This window comes from Oncorhynchus tshawytscha, linkage group LG34 (genome assembly GCF_018296145.1).
Source record: "Oncorhynchus tshawytscha isolate Ot180627B linkage group LG34, Otsh_v2.0, whole genome shotgun sequence".
Classification (NCBI taxonomy): Eukaryota; Metazoa; Chordata; class Actinopteri; order Salmoniformes; family Salmonidae; genus Oncorhynchus; species Oncorhynchus tshawytscha.
Window position 1 is genome coordinate 8708708 of NC_056462.1, and position 23918 is coordinate 8732625.

Below are 23918 nucleotides of genomic sequence, written 5' to 3' on the forward strand. Positions count from 1 at the left end.
ATGACTCTTAAAGGTTTTGGGCTCCAGCTTTTTGGTACTCATATACTTTGAAGGGACCAGAGTCACCAAGCCAAGGCCTATATGGTCACCCTAAACTATTTTCAACCCGTACAGTATGTGTCATGTATGATGATCTGGATTGGAAAATCATTCGGTTGTCTAATAGCGTTTAACCCGGCATGGCAACAACAGTTACCCTTTCATTGGAGCCATTCCAATGGATCGGCATTCAGCTACAGAAGGCAGGGTTACGTAAGACACTGACAAACGGACCCAAAGTCTTAAACTGTATTGAATTGATATGATTTGCAAAGGCATGGTAACTGTGATGTTCACAGGGAAGCCCAAGGCTTAGAATTACCACGATCGATTGGTGTTCAGTGTCAACAGAAACCAACCACGGGCTTATTCGTTACCTTACGTCCTTTACCTTGAACTGAGCTGACAGAATTAGATAGGAGTGTAGACTATAGAATGGGGCCAATTCCACCTACGGTCTGTAAATGAGCTTATTAGTGTCATCTAAGTGTGTAAATGCCCTTGAGAACGGCGCTCACACGCACCTCCATAAAGCGGGAGATGGTCTTGATAGCGTCGTCGGTCTCGTTGAACACTTCTCTCCAGGTGTAGGCCGAGCCGGCGGGACGTTTGTCCTCGGCAGTCTTGGTCAGGAAGCGGGCCACGTCCTCCGCCTTCCACTCTGTGCCAGCCAGGCGGTCGTTAAAGAAGCGGGCGCTGGCGTTGTTCTGAAGCAGCGTCTAAACAGGAATAAGGTAACAGACGGATATAGATTCAGGTATAGACGTCGTGTTGGCTGGCTGTAGTTGTTTGTGTAGTGTGGAGCTCTCTCATAAGCATTTCCACCAGTTCAAAGGCAATAAATGGTCTGTTTGTATTTTGTTTCCTTCAAATCGTTCATCCATCGTATCCATTAGCCTGTATCTATTATCAGGTGTCTCCTATCAATAGCACTCACACCACAAAGTATTATGTAATGATAATTCAATTACAAGCTATTGTGGTTAATGGCAACATTAGCTGGAGAAAATGGAGAAAATGGAGTTCATTTTTGTCATATATTTTCGACCACTGTGTGGCAGTATTGGACTGGTGATATACATGACTGGTAGGACCATGGCCTTTCTCATAGCACGAGGAGGAGCCATGTTAGGTGGTTACCTCCGTAAGAAATGTAAAGATCCTATCACCTACGGTTACCTTAAATTAACATGAATCAAATCATGTCATTTCATCGTTGATTGTCCCTTTCCTTTCAACTGCATGTCAGATTCTCAAAACGATAAACCTGCTGTGTGTACACTGAAAACAATGTCCCCTCTTTTCTAACCCCTTACAAAAAAATATTACAGTTTTGAAACTGCAGTAAAAGTGCAGTAACTGCAGTCGGCTGTGGTATTTTGGACACCGTAATTGCAGAATATACTGCACTGCAAAATTACTGTAGTAAACATTTATTTTTATTTTGGACACAGTATTTGCAGCATACTGCAGTTATACTGCACTCTGACCGTAATTTTGTTTCCGTAAGGGACACCATAGACCACGTTAGTTACGGTGATCGAAATCTTTAACAACATCTTGTCCATAAATAATTAGAAACCACACAGCAAATTATATATTGCTTGGACTGTCTGGGGGTTCTTTCACTTCAAATACTTTCCCCACCTTCCTAGCTCTGACTTTGCTGACTTTATTGAGGAAAAATGTACTTACCATGACTGTGATATGTGGTCATCCCACCTAGCTATCTTAAGATGAATGCACTAACTGTAAGTGGCTTTGGATAAGACAGTCTGCTAAATGACTCAAACGTCAATGTAAAAGATCTTCCCCAACGGCCTTCTTTTAGGCTAATAGGAACCATGATAACAGTAGCAGACTCAAACCCTATTGACACCAAACCTATGCGTGGAACCTTATCTTGTTCTCTGTTTTCTGTGTTCTTCTAAAGTGCCCGATATGGTTGGTATCATGACAACCGATCTGTAGCTACTGTATACTGTAGTTACAACTGTGAATACCATGAGATCAGATGAGAGAGTAGAAACTCACCCGAACCAGGTGCATCTCATCACTGCTCTCCATGAAGGTCCAGACTTTAGGCCTCATCTCCTCCCACATCCCACCCAGGTCCCTCAGGATACCCAGCTCCTGGAACGTCTTGTTCATCTGGGGAGGTGGGGGGGGGGGGAGATTGGAGAGAAAGAGAGAAAAGTTGATATGAGGGAGAAAGAGGGGAGAAAGAGCGAGTCGCGAAAGAGATCAGAGAGGGTTATAGGAGAGCAAGAGAGAACGGAGAGAGAACGGAGAGAGATGGTTAAAATGGCTGCCTTGTCCTCGATGCCGAGTTAGCGGAGAAACATTTATATGTAGGTTCCTTTGGTGTTCCTTCCGTTAGAGTCTCTCACCTCGTGTATGATCCTCTGTGTGGCAGGAGTGTCGGGGGTGTAGAGGATCTTTCCCATGAGGAGAGGCTTCAGGGCCCTCCAGATCATCCTGGAGACGGGGCTGGCTTCCAGACTCCTCATCATGCTGTTACAGTACGGAGCTGAGGGGCAGAGGACAGACGGACACAGGTTAGTATCACACCACCGTAGGCGGAGTGTTCCGTAGCCTATACACTTTGAAGAGGGTTACTGTGGCTATCTCTGTCATAACACCAGGAAGGAATACACTGGTGTCCATACATCCTGTACCCCCCCAGCTGTTAAAAGTTTTACAAAAATTACAAAACAGAATTTGCATCTGATTGATGTGCATGGAGACTCCCCTTTTCTACTATAAAATTACAAACAAATTGATCCACGTTTGATATCAGTAGTTCAGATCAGGGAGTTGACCAAGGACTCACTTGAGGTGTTGTCATAGGCGGACACGGGTTGGTCGTCACTGCCGTTGCCGCCGTGGTTACCGAACAGGGCCTTGTAGTTGTTGTCCTCGTACCAGTTGAGCGACTTGATCTTCAGTCCGCCGCCCTCGGGGTGGCCACAGACGATACGGGACACGGCCTGGTACATGTGGCTGGGGGAGCCCGTGGCGTTGACCGTCAGGTAATGGATCTCGTTACGCATCTCCTTCCAACTCTTCATACTGGCCAGCTGGGGGAAGAGGAGTGGGGTGTGTACGTTTAAGACACCATAGAATGCATCTTATGAATCGTATTATTGAGTTTTTGATTTTTATTTGATGCTTTTGTCTGGTACCGATTTATTGGAATGTTTACTCTTGTATTTGTGTATTGTGTTTTGTGTATGTGTAAATTAAAGTATTTTCAGAGTACAGTAATATGTGTCAAGTCAACACATGATTACACCATGTGCCAAAGACATGTTGAGACATGTTCTCGAACTGATGTACTGTGTGAGTTCAGAGAGTTAATGAAAGCTATTCCAGGTAGGAGCCTTTGGCTGCAATGGGCCCTGGTCAAAAGTAGTGCACTATATAGGGAATAGGGTGCCATTTGGGAAACAGACTTTGTTAGACTTCAGGTGAAAAACACTTGTCCTAACTGCCTGCCTAACAGCCTGGGACAAATACATCTTGTCGCACTCACTCAAAATGACACGGTAGCCTGAAAATGTTGAAAACATGTGGCTTGTGTGATCTATTGTGCAACCCCCCCCTCCCTCCCATATTTTCAATAAAGGATTTTTTAAAAACATTTTGAATACTCAAATCCTTATTCTCCTCAAGTCCTCACTACTTGTGAGACTTCTGTGTCCGGTAATAAATTAGAATAGCAATGGGTTCACTGTGCACTCTAGGTCAGAAATGCTGACAATCCACAAACATTTAAGACCCTAAAAAACTTCTATGAGAGTATAACTTTTTGTTGTTGTTGTTGTTGTTGTGTGGACCCATCACACATTTTTGCTTATCTGAATTCCCAGGATTTATGCACCAACCAAACGTCTGGGAGAGCATGATTCCCCCCTTTTTATTGAGTCTATTTAGCTAATCTGGGCCTGTAGGTGTGTAATGTAACGTTACGAAAACCAGGCCGACCTGTGTGCTTGAGAGTGAGACAGGCCCTGTGCGTGTGTATCAGTGTTTGCACAATGGAGAAAAAGAAAAATGGCAGAGAGTAACCTAAGAAAGGAGCCACAGTGGACTCACCGCACAAGTGGCTGGTTATCTTAGAAAAACACTTTGAAGACGGTGGACGGAGCTAAAATGAAGGCACCGATGCATAACAAGGTCCTTAGTCATTTAAAACGGAGAATAGAACAAGTAGGTCAGTAATTATAACCCAACTCAGCATCTTTCTGGAACTAGGAAATATATATTGGTTTTATTACCTAACCTTGTTGTATAATATCTTGTGATACGCGATGAAATGCAACAGACTGGATATTCTTGCACGGTTCCAGTAGTTTTCTTCCACAAGGAGACAACTTCAGACCCTCCGACACGTAACATATCTTCATTGACACCGACCCTTGAATTAACAACCCTAGTTTTCCTAGAGCTGCCCCCTTTTTGACAAAGATGACAGCACGTTCTTAGCGTTTAGAATGTTGTCATCGTTTAGAATGGTGTCGTCGTTTAGAATGGTGTCATCGTTTAGAATGGTGTCATCGTTTAGAATGCTGTCATCGTTTAGAATGCTGTCATCGTTTAGAATGCTGTCATCGTTTAGAATGGTGTCGTCGTTTAGAATGGTGTCATCGTTTAGAATGGTGTCATCGTTTAGAATGGTGTAATCGTTTAGAATGATTGTCATCATTTAGAAAGTTGTCATCGTTTAGAATGGTGTAATCATTTAGAATGTTGTCATTGTTTAGAATGGTGTAATCCTTTAGAATGGTGTAATCATTTAGAATGTTGTCATTGTTTAGAATGGTGTAATCCTTTAGAATGGTGTAATCATTTAGAATGGTGTAATCCTTTAGAATGGTGTAATCGTTTAGAATGGTGTAATCATTTAGAATGGTGTAATCCTTTAGAATGGTGTCATGGTTTAGAATGGTGTAATCATTTAGAATGGTGTAATCCTTTAGAATGGTGTCATCGTTTAGAATGGTGTAATCCTTTAGAATGGTGTCATCCTTTAGAATGGTGTAATCCTTTAGAATGGTGTCATCCTTTAGAATGGTGTCATCGTTTAGAATGGTGTCATCCTTTAGAATGGTGTAATCATTTAGAATGGTGTCATCCTTTAGAATGGTGTAATCATTTAGAATGGTGTAATCCTTTAGAATGGTGTAATCATTTACAGTCAAGTTTCTCATAACAAAGACAAAGAAATTCCAGCAAACCTCTGAGATCCGCCCTCAGTGTTCTGTGGTTGCAGCTGATTTCGGGAGCCGCCTCAGCAAGTCACATGCTTCCTCACCGTCCAAAAACACACAAAGATAGAACAGGGCAGCCAGTGGGAGGACGAGAGGAAGAGAAGGTTTTTTCTCCTCTCCACCACCTTTCTGTCTGTGCCTGTCTGTCTGCCTCATGCCCCGCGGGCCAGACATATAGCACGCAAACAGGCCGAGTCATTTGAGGAAGGCTGCGTCTGTTCCAACACCTCGTGCCTCCAGCCTGAAGAGAGGTTACTAGAGTTTATGTCTCCGTGCCAAGGCAGGTCAGTTAGCTACGAGACTAACTAAACGTCTTCCCTCTCACACCAGGGTACAAAAGCAGCTAACGGCAAAAAGCTGTGGTTGAGGTTAACTAAAGGTGGAAAAAGGTGTCTTTTTCTGTTTTTGAGGCATTCATACCGGGAGCTTCTCTTGTCTTGTAACATTGCTGCTTGTTTGACTTGAGTAGGGAGGGGATCATTCCATCATTTGTTTAAGGGACATATCTTTGTCCATGGATTTCCTCTGATGACACATACAGTATGCCAGGTGGATATACAGAGACATACAGTTCTGCCAGAGAGCGTATGCTCAACACATCAGTGGGAACGACCTCTCTTTCCCACAGCTGACGGCTTCCTTATGTTCCGCCAACTCAGCAGTGCTGTGGCTGGAGAGAGGGGAGGTGGTAGGGAGAGAGGGCGGAGGTGGAAGGAGGAGAGAAGGGGGGAGGACAGGGAGTTGAGAGTCTCGTGACAAGGTGATCTATTGTAGTCTTTTTCCCCTAGTACATCCTGCTAAGTCTCTCAGCGTTTCCCAGCCATGTACTGTATTGGACATTACTTTTATTTTTGTACTTTTATGTCTTTGTACTTTTTACCCCTTTGTCTCCCCGATTGGTACGTACAGTCTTGTCCCATCGCTGCAACTCCCGTACTGACTCTGGAGAGTCGAAGTGCGAGAGCCGTGCGTCCTCCGAAACACAACCCAACCAAGCCGCACTGCTTCTAGACACACTGCTCGCCTAACCCCGGAAGCCACCCGCGCCAATAAGTCGGAGAAAACACCGTACAACTGGCGACAGTGTCAGCGTGCACTGCGCCCGGCCCGCCACAAGGAGTCGCTAGAGTGCGGTGGGAAAAGGAAATCCCGGCTGGCCAAACCCTCCCCTAACCCGGACAACGCTGGGCCAATGGTGCGTCGCCTCATGGGTCTCCCGGGCGTGGCCCGGCTGCGACACAGCCCGGGATTGAACCAGGATCTTTAGTGACGCCTCAAGCACTGCAATGCAGTGCCTTAGACCAATGCGCCACTCGGGAGGCCCCCATAGTGGACATTTCTATTGTAGCTAGCACAGATTTGGTTACTCCAGAACTGGGTCTGATATGTTGGGGGCAGTTAGCTATGTTGACAGTGCAGATGCCACAGAGGGATAGCGTTACAGTTTGGCCATGTCCTGACCTGGACTGGTACCAACTGGACTGCTGACACTAAACAGTCGATTTGTTGCGAAAGACTAACCTTGTGTACAAAATTGCAGGGTTACAGCCATTTGAGGTGGCCATTTTGTGAGGGCCAGAGCACCAATCTAGCTTGTTTATTATTGAGGGGACAGATGGGTTTTGTTCGCACATTGCAGTCCAGAGATGTGCAGCGGGAGGACCTGTTTTTGTCAGACCACTGCTACAACTGATGGCTATCTTTGTGGTTGTTTTCGGCCTACATTCAAATGAGTTCACGGATAAGGCAGGTTGATTCAAGGGTTGTTTAAGACTATCCAAAACAGATGCAGACCCAGAAATGTACGTCGAAACATACATGTGTGTGTGTGTGTGTGTGTGTGTGTGTGTGTGTGTGTGTGTGTGTGTGTGTGTGTGTGTGTTTGTGCCTGACAGACAGCACCTACCTCTACAGCCAGCGCTCCCAAGCTCTCTAGCAGACCGTCGGTTGCCGCGGATACCTTCTGGACGACCTCAGGGTCGGACTTCACGTCCTTCTGTTGTGGGTGAGGAGGAGGAGGGAGAAAGGGGAGAGAGGGGGAGGGGGGACAAAAGACATGAGAACAAACACTCTCCAGGGACACTTCAGAGAGGGGTTCCTGTTCAACCTCATCTGTTATTGACTGTCAGAAGAGGGCCTCTGAAATGTGAGCTGCTGCACTCTCACAGCTGACCCCAGACCTGTACTTAGTGGCTAAGGTGCGTCTGAAATGGAACCGGATTCCTTATATATTGCACTACATAGGGAAAAGAGTGCCATTTCAGACACACCTGAGCCACTGAGTACAGGTCTGGGGTCAGCTTTCCTTATAGGTCCAATATTGCTGCGTTCCATTGTCCATATTAGTGTACCACTTAGAACACAAGCCTAATGCAAGGCTTCATTTTATGTGTAGTTGTAGGATGTGGATATTGGATCAGGGCCTATATCAGTACTCAAGAGCGGTCGGTTACTTTATACTGTATTCAGAACATGGGGTATTTATTCAAACCCTAGTCTAATATCCCGGATCTGTTTTGTTAGGGAGGGAAACCTATTGGTCTTTTTCAGAACAAATAGTATCACCATAACACCGGTTTGAAATTACGGCTGATTCAGCAGTATGATATTTCAACAAATATTTACAACATTTTCTCCTGTGTTAGTTGACCATTGCGACAGCATTTATATTGGCAGGCTGTTCTGTACACTTTGGCACCTTCCAATAGCTTGTCCCAACAACCGGACTGAGAGTTCTGACTGAGCCAACGCAACTGGGTCAGCTAAAATGGATCACTCCTCTATTTGCATCCAAGTGTGATGGTTATCTGAAGTGTACAGTGATTCTATTCACTGAGTCCTATTATTGTTGAAATTAACACACTGTATTTTTCTATGTGTGTGTGTGTGTGTGTGTGTGTCAAAAGTCTATATTCAGACATCTGCCACAACAGGGTTCACGGCCTCTCCAACTCCCATTACGAGAAAGAGACAAAGGGACGCGTTCATTGTCAAGCTAATGTTTTGTGACAGGAACAGGATTTCTAGATCTTGTACAGAAATATGGTTTGATAATTCCTGACCTAACTAGTAATCATGCCAGGGAACATGATGTTCTCTTTATCAGAAGAAGGAAGGCTTGGTGTCAGCAGGCTAAATTATCCCGCCATAATGTGTGCTTTGTGTGAAAGTGAGTGCAAAGGGAATAGCTTATTCAGTTTGTCTGACTGACCAATAGTGTAATAATACATTCATTGAACAAATGAAGATTTGCTAGGACTATGGAATTGTGTTATTAGGCGTTCAGTGTTAAAGCCCCCAGTGTTAAAGTGTTCAGTGTTAAAATGTTCAGTGTTAAAGCCCCCAGTGTTAGTGTTCGGTGTTAAGTTTTAAAAAGTGTTAGTATTTTAAGTGTTTCTTACCCGTATGGGCTTTAGGAAGTCCAGGTTGGACAGGAAGTGGTCCTGGGCCTTGTTCAGCCAATCAGGGGAGGCCTTGCAAATGATGTCTTGAGTGAGCCGTGACACATTCTTGTCGGAGATAGTCACAAACTCCTCCAGAGAAGTGGTGTTACACATATCTCTAAGATGGACGCCGAAACCTCCAATCAGGACCTGGTAGATAATATGAAATTGTATTTCAGGGATCAAGTTCTCGCAGTCGAGAAACAAAAAAATAAATGTGTTGCGAGGATGTCGGGGATAATTTCTGATGTCGTGTTTTAACTGTAACAACTTTCACAATGAATGCCTAGTCAGGAATGATTTATGCAAATATTAGAAACAGAAACAGGAATTAGAAACAGATGTTTTGAATCATATATCATCACAGAAAAGCTGTTGTCATATCTCTGCTGTCAGTACTTGTCACGTTCTGACCTTTATTTCCTTTGTTTTGTATTTAGTTAGTATGGTCAGGGCGTGAGTTGGGTGGGCAGTCTATGTTTGATTTTCTATGATTTGGGGATTTCTATGTTTCGGCCTAGTATGGTTCTCAATCAGAGGCAGGTGTCATTAGTTGTCTCTGATTGAGAATCATACTTAGGTAGCCTGGGTTGCACTGTTTGTTTGTGGGTGATTGTCTATGTTAGTGGCTTGTGTCAGCACAGGTGTCATTTGTAGCTTCACGGTCGTATTTGGTTTATTGTTTTTTTTTGTTACTCTTTTGTATAGTGTTCAGTGTTCTCTTTATTAAAATTCACTATGAACACATACCACGCCGCATATTGGTCCTCTGATCCTTCTCGCCTCTCCTCTTCAGATGAAGAGGAGGAAGACCGTGACAGTACTACTGTCTCTAGGGCAGCGTTTCCCAACACTCAGTCCTGGTGACGTGTTTTGTTTTTTTCCCTTAGCAATACACAGCTGATTCAAATAAATGAACACATCATCAGGCTTTGATTATTTTAATCAGCTGTGTAAGCGCCAGGGCGAAAAAAACCAGAACGTGCTCCAGAGGCATTATCAAATGTTCCTATGACTCAACACAAACAAAGATGTTTGGGGAATGTTATTTCTAACCTATCAGTACTACTCTGGAATTCCAGTTTAAAAAAAATTCTATTCCAGGAAGGTATTTGCTTGCGAAATGACCCATTAAAAAAAAATCGAATTTTAGGATTCTACATTTCCACATGGTCATTGCTATCTCACAACATGGTCAACAACTAAACGTGAAAAATGTGCATTGTGCCGCTTTTCAGTCATGCATGGGAGAGACTTGTTTTTCCCACTTAGGGAGGCATAGCTCGAAGGTCCCACCGGTCTGAGGCGCATACAGTGCACATGTGTCCAGACTGGCTGACTGAGGGAGGGAGGCAGAGGAAGGGAGGGAGGCAGAGGGAAGCTGCTGCGGTGAATAACAGTGCGTCCTGTATTACCACATCCAAGCTGGGATGAACTAGATAATAGCCTGGCTGAGACAGCTTCAGGACATTCTTTCTGTGTAACTGTAGAGTGGAGTGGAGGAGTAAAGAGTTGACTCCCTTAATGACCTTGACCCTCAGCATCACAGGTTACTTTTGAACCAGAGACAAACTGTTAGATAACTGCACTACTTGGTACCTATGGGTATTAAAGGCATCAATGTTTTTTTTGTGTGTGGATAATACTGCCAAATCCTTTACCAAACCAAATATTGCAAATTGATTCATATCAGAAGAAGAAATGTATCTCAACAGAAAACCGGACTAAAATCCCCTGAACATTTCTACAATGTACTGTAGGACCTTCCCAGACTATCTGTGGAAAAAGGCCAGAGAGAGAGAGGGCTGATGGGTAATAAAACATCCCCAGGGGTTGGGGGGTGGGATACAGTTAATAGACCCACCGTGTGTGAGTGAGCCCCTCTCTGCACATGCTCACTTTGAGGCAGACAGAAGATGGAGGAGAGACGGAAGGCGGAGCTAAATCATGTGACTACTGCCCTCCAACTACAGACAGTGATGAATTGTGCTGAAACTGAGCTGAATTATTTTCCCTGAGAAAGAGGATGATATGAGCCACAGACTCGGTTCTCTCCGCAACACCACCCCCCTTATGATGTCATTACAGGGCGTTACAAGTGTAGCCGTCTCACAGTATATATATATATATATATATATATATATATATATATATATATATAGTTACAGCGTGTTAGATGCCAGCAAACCAAGGTCATGGCATGCATGACTGCCTTTAAAAAGGTACTTGATGTGGTGACAAACAGAAGGAGAAGCCTTCTCTTTTCTCCTCACACAGTGAATATGTTTACCTTCTCTAGGTTGAGGTCAGCCTCCACAATCTGCTGGATGGCGTGATGGGATAGGGAGGCGTTGCGATGCAGGAACGACGACAAGGTCTCCTTATCGCGGAGAAAGTCCTTCAGCTTGAAACCTGGAATGGGATGATGGGATGCACATTCAACAGACTGACTAGGAACGCCGCGCTGCATACTTAGAAACGGATCTATTTAAAAGACAGAAATGTGTTCTTATGGATACACTTGTGATTTAGCATCGAAACTCATCGTCTTGAATAAAGAAATGATAGTCTACTATCTGGGGGAACTCCAAATACACAGTGTTCTTTGGGTGAAAGCTCTAAAGTTCTCAATAATATGGTATTGTAGATATATTATACTAATATACTGGCAGAATGGACAGAATGGAGTGATACAGTGAGGGGAGAGATATCATGGACCCAGTTTACCCTGAGGGCTATTGTGTTCACTGGGTCAGAACATTCCAGAGAAGTCATCTCCGCTTAAAAAACAGTTGAAGTCAGCTCAGCACTCTGCTGCTTCGCACTCCGTAGCCGGGGTTACTCTAGGGCGTTCCACTTCGGCCCAAATACTGAGCTAGAGTTCTGGGCTCCTCACTTTTCACTCTGTTCCGTCCCTCCCTGCCCAGCTTGAATTTGTAATCTCCTTACTTAAACATTAACGTCTCTGTGTTTGTGTTGCGTCAGTTAGCACAGTGACAAGAGTAGCTACCGGATACATGGTAAAGTAGCAAAATTACCCCTTGGAGGGGGGGGGGGTGTACTAGAAGGTAGTTTCACCCATAACTAGGGCCAAGGAGTTTTTCTTGGTCAACCCTAACCCTATTCCTAACCCTGTACTATTTGAAGAAAACTTATACCTACAACTTTGTCTGTCCCTGTAGGAGAACCCTTTTGGGTTCCAGGTAAAACTCAACTGGTAACACAAACTAGACAGGAAACACTTAGCTGCCCCAGAGGCTCCTGGGAGCAGGTCAGGGGGGACGTGGTACGTGTTGAAGAGACGTCCCCACAGCATAGAGACCACTCCAGTGCATAGAGACGACCCCAGAGCAAATAACCAAGGAGTGGTCATGAGCTCTAATCATCCTGACTTCAGGAAACAAGAGACTGGAGATGTGCCTTAGCAACAGTACTGAGTGAGAGTACTGCCATGAAAGACCAGAGGGATAGCCCCTAAAGGTACTGTCTGTCTGCACTTGGCCCCTAACTACTGAGTGAGAGTACAGCCATACAAGAAAGAGGGATAGCCCTGCACTCGGCTTAGGTGGTGACTATGCTGCGTCTCTGACCTACCAAAACAATAACAAGTAGGCTACAACAATACGAGGCAGACTGGCATCCAGGCTTGTCACTACTGGCCCTGGCTTCTGGTGAGTAATACTTGATAGACCCGAGGAGACTGATGGTTCACCTGTTCCCAAACCTCACTGACTCAACAAACAACCTACAATCAGACAAACAAAATGGCTGCCTTTTTCCAAGAATGACAAAAGACAGTTGGCTACAGATAACTTCAGGTTGATAGAAGAAGACGTGGAACAAACGTACTGCACTACATCGGGAATAGGACGCAATTTGGGACACGGAGGACGACTGTCCTGACTGACTGAGTCTAATAACCTGAGAGAAGGAAGCTGCCTGTGGTGTTATTCGACAGAACCAAAACGGGAAATGAGAGTCTGGCTGATCTGGAACTTGACCGACCGACGGGGACGGGGAAAACAACAAAGAATGTGGGACACTAGGCGAGCCAGACCACTTTGAGAAGGAGAATTGTGCGTGCATCCGCGCGTCTGTGTGAAGAGAATAGTTTTTAGCGACCTTCGAAAGAACAAATGACCCACCTAGGAAACCCGTCAGTCAGTCAGTCTGGCTGACACATCAACCCATTACATTAAAGCTAGTTTTTGTTACAAACCCGAAAAGAGAAATGCAATCAGCATCATATCGATGTCTAGCATATATAGAACATACAGTGAGAGAAGAGAGAAGTCTGTGGATTTCGTGAGATTAAAAGAGAAGTGGATATGTTTCATGAATAAGATTAAAGTGCTTCTGGTGTGACACGAGGCACTAATTCTAACAACAACATGAACTTTCTCCCCTTTGACATAATGGCATTCCACTGTAAGGCTTTATATAGGGGAAGGATTTTATAGAGGGTCAATGCAGAGCTGTGATCTGCTCCTAGACTCCTTTTAAACACTGACGTAACCAATATTAACACTGGTTGCTTTTCAAGTCTTGAAGTTAATACACTGGTATTTTTAACACTGACACCTTTCTCCACGTTTGGCCAGACTGTTCACGTGACTCGTTTTAATTTGCCCACAACATAATTATGCTGGAAGGAGCTGTTACGCAATAGTGTTGACAGGGTCTTTGTGACCTGAATATCTCAGGTAATATCTTAACTGTGCTCGAGTCCTCTGGAAGGAAGCCTAGGTGGGAAGTTATACTGCAAGAGTAGATAGACGATAAATGCATGTTGGAGTGGAAATGTGAAATACTTTTTCACACCTTTTCTCTATCCAGGCCATAGTGGGGTCAGTGAGCTCTGTTCTGAAGCGATTCATCTTTTAGTGGTAGGCCTATGTCAGTCTCGGAACTACTCTTTGGTTAGATATAGAATCGCGATAGTATGGTTACCACAGACAGAGTTCATTCATGCTCCTTTATGTAATAACGAATGACATTTGTTATCTTCAAAATGCGCCAGCTTGATGGTTTAACAGCGGTCTTAGCGTTAACCTCGATGAGGTGCCATGAGGCTCATCCAGCAGTTGATATGACATAATAAGCCAATTCAACCAAAAAAAAAAGTCAATTAATAGTCAATGTCAGTTGAACGTTGAAATATGACATTGGTATAATGTTAATTCAACGCATTTTGCCCGGTGGGTAGACAATATGTATGGCAAATATGTAGGTGTGTGGGGACTGGGACACCTCAAGACTCATGCAAGGGAAAGATACTATCATCAACCTGATATCCTCGAAGACCTTTCCCCCCTCTTCCTGGGCCAAGGTCATGACATCCCCATGTACCTTCCACTCTGAAAATGGCCGCTCAGCAAGAGCCAAAAGCGAACATACAGTACCCATTAAATCTGTGGAGCAGTGTGCAGGAGGTTCTTTTCCATGGTATTCAGTTTTATCATGCAGTTAATACGATTACTTATTCACCATCTAAAATGAGATGGACAGTGACGCGAGGGGAGACGAGAGCACATAATGATCCTCAAACAGGATGTAGACACATTCCAAGCCCAGGGTTGGTCCAGTTCAGACACAGACACAGTAGTCAAAACATTAAAGGGCCACTTAGTTTAAATCTGTATCCTGTTGTGATGGGTGGGTGCAGGGAGGTCTTCCTGCCATTTAAAGAGATAGGACAGGACATGGGCGCTGCCTCCCCCCCCCCGTTGGTCCAGCAGCAACCTCCCCACCCCAGGACTGGCATGGACTGATTACACCAGTGCTATGCCAACCATAGAAATCTAATTACTAGAAGGGACAAAGCCTGGTCCCATATTTGTTTGTGCCGTCAAGACAACTCCCAGCAGATCTGTGACCAGGCTAACAAAGCCCCTCAGACCACCACGTTTTTTGACTGGATCACTCATGGGTACACTGAATCATAGAACATTTACTGGAATGAGAACGTCCATTCTAGTAACTCTATTTCTATGCTGCCAACCTGCACCCATTGCCCTCCATTATGAGCCAAAAGGCCCCATTTTGATTAGGGGCTGTATGGTCCCCAGTAATCTGCTTTTCTTCGCATTAGGAATTTGGGTTTTCATGGAGGCCATTAAAATCTAAGCATGCCATTTGCTCTGAACTCTCTGCACCGTACGGCCCCAGGAAATCGAGGACTGAAACCGTCAAACAAGTCTCAAGTTCAGTACTTCAAGTGCACAACGTGTGTCCTACGTCTATAGCTAGAAGGCATGTACAGATAGGTGATCATACCTACCTACTGAAAAACCAGGCTAACCAAACTCTGATCAGTATGCGTGCAATACGTCTATGGCTCAGGGCCTATGTATGCAGGTGGGTACAGGCTTAGGATCAGATTCAGTAACATCAATGTACATGCAGAAACATACATAAAATGTGATGTCATGCAGTACTTTAAACAATACGTACAAATATATACATCAGCGTAAATATATGGACGGTGCATCAATATCCATGTACATCCCACTGGGCACAGATGTCATTTCAACGTCTAGTTTCCATTTACATTTGGTTAAGTTGTCAACTAGCGAGAATTCAATGTGAAATCAACAACAAAAGAAAAAAGACGAAATTCCCGTATGTCGTTGACTTTTTGCAAATCCAATCAGTTTTCCACATTGATTCAATGTCATCGCATTGCATTTACTTTGTTGAAATGACATGAAAACAAAGTCGGTTCAACCAGTTTTTGGCCCAGTGGGATGCATCTTTACGTCTGTAGCTCAGGGTCTATGTACTGTGATCTGTCCTACCTGCCGTGTTGCCCTGTAGTTTCCTCAGAGCCCGCACCAGAACTTTGTAGCCCTCGAAGCTCTTGTCATTCTGGCTGTAGAGGAGGATCTTCTTGGCATCGATGAACAGACGGGAGATTCTGTGTTTCATAGAGAGACGAATAGACGATGTGAGGAACAACGGTGGTAAAACACACATGCGGATCCTCTGGGGTTGAGGGTCTGAAAGGAGGAACAATGCTACTTGTGGCATGGTCCATTATTTCAATGTTTTAATGTCTTAGCTGACATGGTTTACTTGGTTGTTTGTCATAGACATGACTAATCAAATCATTCTATCAACTCGGGCAATGTTAAAGGGTCAGTTTACCCGGCATGAACTCACATAGAATCGTTGAAGTTGCCCACCAGCCCTGGGGTCTCTCCTGGTGTGGGGTGGCGGAAGCAGGGGTTGTTGGCGTTGCAGATGATCCCTTGTACCCAGGGCAAGGTGCCCGCCGAGGGCATGGCCTTGTTAGGGAAATGGCCTGGAGGGGGAGGGGGGGGATAGAGAAGTTCAATGATCGACACCACTCTATGTCACAATATCTCCCTATGAAACTGCCCAGACGGCCACTGAAGTCAAATGATTAGGTTGGGTAATTGTGGAACTTCAGTCAGTCACCCAACATTTCACAACGGCAGAGCAAGGAGGACTGAGTGAAACTCCATTTCAGCTTGGCTCAATTCAGCAGATCGAAAGAACAGCCAGGTGCGGACATCTTGTTTAGCAAGAGCACAGTACAACGGGGGAACCTGGAGTGGGCACAGGTTCCTCGTGTTCTCGGAGGAACTGTGTTATCTAGCAGAGAGACCAAGCCTGCGTCCCAAATGGCCCCCTATTCCACAGGTGCTCTGGACAAAAGCAGTGCACTATGTAAGGAATAGGGGGCCATCTGGGACGGAGACCAAGAGAGACCGCCATTGTCCGCAACCTCAAACTCCGTACCATAGACAACAGTCAGACCCCCCGTGGGGGTATCTGGTGAATAATTGCCTCTGTGAACCACATGACTCATGTGACCTTTGGATCAGCATTCACTTTCAGTGACGAGTCAGAAGAGGTTGTCAGTAAACCGTTATCTGCTACTGTAAAGCCCGGCAGATCGTGAAGCAATCACCTAGAGTGGGACGATACAGTGTGACCCAGTCCTGAGGTCAATACTGTTGAGTTGAGTGGGTGAAATCAAGTATTGTTATCTACGGCCAAGTTGACTAGTGACAAGTTTGACAGTCAACAAAATGGTGAAGTGCACATTCTGCAAAAGAAGATGTTATAGAAGTATTCACACTTTACTTTTTTGTGTGTGTGTGTGTGCTTTTTTGTGTGTGTGTGTGTGTGTGTGTGTGTGTGTGTGTGTGTGTGCGTGTGTGTGTGTGTGTGTGTGTGTGTGTGTGTGTGTGTGTGTGTGTGTGTGTGTGTGTGTGTGTGTGTGTGTGTGTGTGTGTGTGTGTGTGTGTGTGTGTGTGTGTGTGCGTGTGTCTGACAAGCCTACTGGATTTTTTTTTAAAGCAGTGCCATTGTAGTGACACTTGAATTGTCCTTTCACAGTCCACAGTTAACATATCATACACAGAGTTTAATAGTCTAGCCTACTGGCCTGCTGTCCAACCTACACTGAGTGTACAGAACATTTTGAACATCTGCTTTTTCCATGACATAGACTGCCCAGGTGAATCCAGGTGAAAGCTATGATCCCTCATTGATGTCACTTGCTAAATCCATTTAAAATCAATGTAGATGAAAGGGAGGAGACAGGCTAAAGAATGATTTTTAAGCCTTGAGACAATTGAGACGTGGATTGTGTGTGTGTGCCATTCAGAGGGTGAATGGGCAAGACAAAAGATTTAAGTGTCTTCGAACGGGATATGGTAGGCACCAGGCGTACTGGTTTGAGTGTGTCAAGAACTGCAATGTTGCTGGGATTTTCACATTCAACAAGAATGTGTATCAAGAATGGTCCACCACCAAAAGGATATCCAGCCAACTTGACACAACTGTGGGAAGCATTGGAGTCAAGATGGGCCAGCATCCCTGTGGAACGCTTTCGACACCTTGCAGAGTCCATGCCCAATGAATTTAAAGGGGGTGCAACTCAATATTAGGCAGGTGTTCCTAATGTTTTGTACACTCAGTGTATTATATATTTATTTTTTATTTCACCTTTATTTAACCAGGTAGGGAAGTTGAGAACAAGTTCTCATTTACAATTAAGACCTGGCCAAGATAAAGCAAAGCAGTTCGACAGGTACAATAACACAGAGTTACACATGGAGTAAAACAAACATACAGTCAATAATACAGTAGAAAAATAAGTCTATATACAATGTAAGCAAATGAGGTAGGATAAGGGAGGTAAAGGCAAAAAAGGCCATAGTGGCGAAGTAAATACAATATAGCAAGTAAAACATAAAAATAAATACACACTGGAATGGTAAATTTGCAGTGGAAGAATGTGCAAAGTAGAGATTGAAATAATGGGGGTGCAAAGGAGCAAAATAATTAAATAAATAAATACAGTAGGGGGAGAGGTAGTTGTTTGGGCTAAATTATAGATGGGCTATGTACAGGTGCAGTAATATGTGAGCTGCTCTGACAGCTGGTGCTTAAAGCTAGTGAGGGGGATATATGAGGGCAAAGGTATAGCCTTCTGACCTGGTGAAATACAGTATGTACATCCCAAATAGCACCATATTCCCTATGGGCCCTGGTCAAAAGTACTGCACTATGTAGGGAATAGCATGCCAATTGGGTTGAAACCAAGATCTTTACTGGAGACCTGTATTGACAAGATAGAGATAAGGAGGGCAATAGACATTATAGTAGCTATACATCCTTCCACTCACGTCCATACTGTATTGATGTAAACAAACATACTACACAGTCCAGTGTTGTTGGAGTCTTACTGGTATACATTTGAATTCAGGAAGTTAATTTAATGGAGATTAATTTACTATTGCTTTCAGGTGAATTTCGCAATAATTCAATTTCATTGCACTCTCTGATTTTACAGAAATAAACTATTCTATTTTAGCTTCTAACTTTGTCAAAACAGCTTTAAAATGTCAACAATGGGTTTCTCGGAGTTGACGTTTTCTAAGAATTATTATCATGTTCTCATTAACATTCTTTGACCGCGTTAATCAATGTGAGTTTGCCAAGATACAACAGGTACATGTTGAACACTGGTCGTTCCAGGAAAACGTCTTTTCTTGACTGACTCCATTGAATCAATGATCAATGGGTCTTTCACAAAGTGGAATGCAAAGGAAATAGAATTACACTATAAATGAAGTACCCTCAAAGTTGAGAATATATTATCTGTGTAAGTAACAAACTGTTCCCAGAGCTGTTATGGTGTACTACAGGAGTTTTAAAGGCCAGTGGGTCAATATATCAAATATTGACCAACTGAGTGGGATATTGACCAAATGAGTGGGATGTTTTTAAGAAAACAGTATAGAGGGAGGACCTTGGCTTGGGATGAGGAATGGCAGGTAAGGCCATTAACGTACTCTTCTCTACATTGACATTTCTTGGACAATAAAAATATATATATTCCTTTCCAGGTATTTGTAACATTTCCACATGTGTTCACTAAGTCCACAAATGTTCTTCCCTTATCCATTGTTCTAGATTCTAGAAAAATGAAATCCATTGAGACACATTTCTTGTGGGAATCTCCTGCCTTCCACTGTTCTGTTGTGACTAACTGTCTTTGATACTGTCTTCTCTCTTTCCCTGAAGTATCTTTTGTCTGTATTGCTTTGCTTTCCAACGAGTCTTGGACTCAATAAACAATAGTGGCTGATGATATAAAGGACAACTGTCTGGAATCCTGTTGTCCTCCATCTTGTGATCTCTGACTCATCTGACTACAAAGAATGGAAAATGGGAACAAATGATTACGGGCAACAGTATTCGGACCAAATGTCATGAGGCCTCTAGTACGTCACTACTTACCCAGTCGAGACACTAACATTATTCTTGAATTGCCTCATTATAACTGTGTAGACAAAGCTCGATTTGAGTCGATTTGAGCTCAATTCAAATTCTAAAAGCGTTATTTAAATTGACATAAGACAGAAAATAGCACACTGTGAATTCAGGCACTCTGTATGTGTGGGCTACTCACACTCATGTTGCTCGTAGGGCGGGTAATGCATCCTCACAGATATGAGGATGAAGAAGATGAAGAGCGGCCATATTATCTCGATAACTAGCTGGAGCTGAAAGGGAAGTTCAGAAGGTCGATGAGAGACTGACAAATTCAGTCAGGACAAACAGCATTCAAACAGTGAAACCAATGCCATAGTAAGGAAGTCTGGTCTCCCTACAGAACAACCCATTTGGAGATTTCAATCATTCAATCATGTGGAGTTTATCCGGGGCAAAACGACAGATGAGGAGGAATCTTTGAACCTGACATTGTTTGCAAAGTAGGGTGGCCATGGATGTAAAAACAATTTGACGCAAAAGAATACTGAATGTTTCAGTGTCTTAAAGCAGTGGTGCCCAACCAGGGGTACTAGGAGAGGTACTTGAGAAGACTCATGAGACCATAGGCCTACTGGTAAAATTCTCATGAGGGGGTACTTCCAGGGTACTCCGGGCAGAGCAAAATGTACTTGGTGGTACAATAACTGAAAAAGGTTGGGAACCACTGTCCTAGAGTAGACAACCCACCTCTAAGCTTCTTTGTGTACTTTAGTATACAATCCAGGTTACCAATTTCTTGACTATGTTGGATGGGTCATTTTGATTCTAAGAGACATTTCATCAATTACAAAAATATTATTTTAAAACCTAGGATCCCCTTTAGAATGGACTGGTCCAGCTTTTCAGTGGAAGTGGGTCATTCCACAAACCCTTATTGGGGTGTCAGAGGCAGCCATTAAGGGGTTTATCAGATGCTGTTGGTAAATATATTATAATCTTTATCCTAGCTAGGACTGGGAGTGGGAAGGGAGAGGTGTTGGTTGGGTGGACATATGTTCACAACAGCTGCTGTCCTCCCAGCCCCAGACTCGCAGAGCATCGGGATGGGGGATGGGGGATGGGAGACGAAAGGATGATTGGTCAAATGGAGGACGGGGATCTGTTCTATAAATGTATCTGGTTCTTAGATTCTTCTGAGAGATTTTGAGGTTTAACAGTTGGATGACATGATAAGACAAGGTGACAGTGTTGTTTAAAATGTTCCAGAATCCAAACCCTTTGTGTGGAAAACGTGCACTTGGGAGAGCACTTAAAACTCCTCCACGCTACGAGTCACCATCACTACATTGACTCTCTGCTACATTGACATCCTCTACGGTTTGAACATCCTCAATGAGTCAAAGGATCAAGTTCATTCAAGTGTTTTTTTGTGGTTTTTTTTTTACAATCTCACCCTTTTTACCAATACATAGACAATGCTATTATTTCTGTGTGCATTGGCCACACAGACGACAATAGTAACACATTGTATATGCTACCAAACTTCGTAGCCAATAAACCTTGTTTTTTCCCACGGCAACTTTCCTTGACATGCTCCCCTTTATCTCACAGAATCTACGTGGGGTTGGTGGACTTTTATTTTGTAGTAGCTACTTACTGTCTGTCTCCGTCTGTAGGTGAAGTTCTTCCACAGCAGTAAGCCCAGTTGAGTAGAGACGGCCATCTCGCCTCAGGGACCTATCCTACAGCCGTCCAGCTCCCAACTGCAGAGCACAGTGACAACACAGTGAGACTCGGGGACCTTTTCTACAACTCTTGAGCTCTGCATCTGCAGACAACACATCACAGTGAGACCAGAGAAGAAGGCTGTTTGAGTCCACTGGACACCACGCCACTCATAGGTCAAAGTCTAACCAAATATAACCATCAGATCTCCAATGGATACTGGACTGTATTAACCAATCAGAGCAGTTTCCAGGATTGGGAGATTCAGTGTCTGTTACAAAAAAACACACTGGGACTTTTGGATCTACAAACAGTGACTGGATACTTGGATACTTGGCAAGTGAAGGTGTGCCACCCACACAATTGCAAAAAAAAAAGACTTTAATATCTAAAGTACCAAATGTCCTCATGACATTTCAATTTAATCCAGCTATTGCAATGCAGAAATGAGCAATCACTCAAATAGCAAAAGGCAAATGCTGTTACTATCTATTTACACAAACAGCTGTATTGTTAAATACTTCCAGATGCAACAGACTTTTTATGACACAAATGGGTCCCGTGTGGCTCCGTTGGTAAGAGCATGGCACATGCAACGCTAGGGTTGTGGGTTCAATTCCCACGGGGGACCAGGATGCAACAACAACAAAAAGTATGAAAATGTATGCACTCTCTACTGTACATCGCTCTGGATAAGAGCCTCTGCTAAATTACTAAAATGTAAAGCACTTGCCATTCAATCAACTATGGTGACGCAACACTCTCTCAAACAATTGTAATCCATTTTTTGAAGACAAAACTGTATGAGACGAGTGAAGGACCAGCAGACTACGCACGTAACATTTCATCAGTGATGTAGCCTATTCCGGGTGGGTGGGTGGATTGATAGCCTATTCATTACGGAACACGTTCAAAAGATGAATTGGGCAAAATCTGAATGATAGTCTACCTCAGGTCCCAGCGTAATGAAACAGATTTTCAAATGAACCGATCGTATATTGATTACATTTAAGGTTGTTACCATGTTTTTACGTTGTTTTTTCATTCAGCTTCATCGCATAACAAACCCATAACAAACATAACAAACCACTACAGTACAAATTGTAAACAACAGCCTCCCTCCAAATGAATCAATGCGGTTGCCTGGTGCAGAATTGCTGCGGGCTCCTCTAGTGTTTTAATGTGATTATTGCCATTTTTCACTCGTTCCAGATCCATATCGTGATCATCTTTTTTTCCCCAATAGAAGCTTAGCCTGTTCTATTTTCAACTACGGTCTCACAACATTCAGAATACGAAAATCTTACAAAGACCAAGAAAAAAATTAATCAGCGCTTTGATGAAACAGGCTATGAAAAAAACCCCACAAAAAAACCGAATGAATAATGATATGACAACCACTATGGTCAACGATGGGCCGACAATAAAACATAATTGCTAATCCTTTTTGGCAAACATCTGCTACCTTTAACTACAACATCAACCCTGCATCAATGAATCAGAAACAAACATGTATTAAAACAATAAAAACATAATTTCACAAACTACTGTACTCGAATGTCAACCATATCAGTGCAATATAATAATCGAAATAACTTCAGAACTTCATGCTGGATGTTTCATTGTTTCAAGAGGAAGGGGTTACTCTCGGTCATTCAGCGCAGCGCACTCTTCTATACAATAAACCGCAGCAGATGCTGTAGTGTAGCACACACACTGTATTCATCAAGCACAATACGGTCATATGCGATAAAGGATATAACATACACTACCCACACTTTGTCATCTTACCCATCCGACCAAAACCTCATAAATGCATCTAAGTTATTCAATACATTTGATTGAGGATAAACACTAGAAATCATGTGTTGATTGTTGTGAACGACGTCGCGTACTATACAAGTGCGAAGGCAAAGATGCGCTTTTGTTTTGAAAATATTTACAAACTGAATCAAACATGCGCGACCATGTACATCCATTCTGTAAATATCAAATAAAACAGTTCCTTTGGGATGATGCAGGACACAATGCATATCACCCACTGAGCAACTTAACAAAGAAACAACAAAAACGAACAAATAAAAACAACCGACCTTTTTCCCTAATGCTGCGAAAATCCAATTCTTCAATGTTCATAAATTGTAATTCCTTGAATTGGAAAAAGTCAAATGGACGCTTTTTTATTCGCTTTTTTTACGACCGTTATTGTCTTCGCTGCTCTGTGTCTCTGGTTCTGCCTTTTTTCTCCTCCAAGCTTTTATAGTGGCAGCCAATGCAGCCGCTTTCAGAAGAGGAAAGGTAACTCGCGGTCAAAAGGATACGAGGCTGTTTGTGTTGCTGTCTCCTTAAACGGGACACACGTGTAGAGCCCCAAGAAAAACAGCTCTTAAGAGGGCTACGGTGCCCTATACAGATATATTTAGGTATTGAATCCGTCCATGCAACGTATACAATACTTTTATGATTGTGTAATTGTCATATCTGTATAATAGCCACATTTTGGGTTGAAATCAAGTGCTCAGTCTTGTCAGTGGCCAGTGGGGACATAATCGAGGTCAATAAATACCATCATTCTATGACAGACTCTAAATGTAGGTTCAATCTGAAGGCATATCAGTTCACACACTTTATAAATATAGAATTATGCTTTACCCTTTTGAAATAGAATTTTAGAAGTGTTGGA

At 43.4% G+C, this 23918-nt stretch overlaps 1 protein-coding gene across 5 annotated transcripts in view; it reads right to left on the reverse strand.

The window, feature by feature from the left end:
- LOC112245029 (phospholipid-transporting ATPase ABCA1) overlaps positions 1–23486 on the reverse strand; it is a 42335-nt gene extending 18849 nt beyond the window's left edge. For 4 of the 5 annotated variants that reach the window (XM_042312027.1, XM_042312026.1, XM_042312025.1 and 1 more), the window contains exons 1-12: positions 23329–23486; positions 21168–21273; positions 19707–19800; positions 15917–16058; positions 15553–15671; positions 11046–11167; positions 8714–8905; positions 7219–7308; positions 2873–3119; positions 2430–2569; positions 2074–2190; positions 564–758 (exon numbers count right to left, since the gene is read on the reverse strand). In XM_042312027.1, coding sequence (XP_042167961.1) covers positions 564–758; positions 2074–2190; positions 2430–2569; positions 2873–3119; positions 7219–7308; positions 8714–8905; positions 11046–11167; positions 15553–15671; positions 15917–16058; positions 19707–19800; positions 21168–21233 — 1524 coding nt within the window. In that variant the 5' untranslated portion in view covers positions 21234–21273; positions 23329–23486. Of the gene's footprint in view, positions 1–563; positions 759–2073; positions 2191–2429; positions 2570–2872; positions 3120–7218; positions 7309–8713; positions 8906–11045; positions 11168–15552; positions 15672–15916; positions 16059–19706; positions 19801–21167; positions 21296–23328 lie in introns of those variants that run through there. The other variant, XM_042312024.1, reaches the window with a different exon arrangement.
- Positions 23487–23918: the final 432 nt, after the last annotated feature.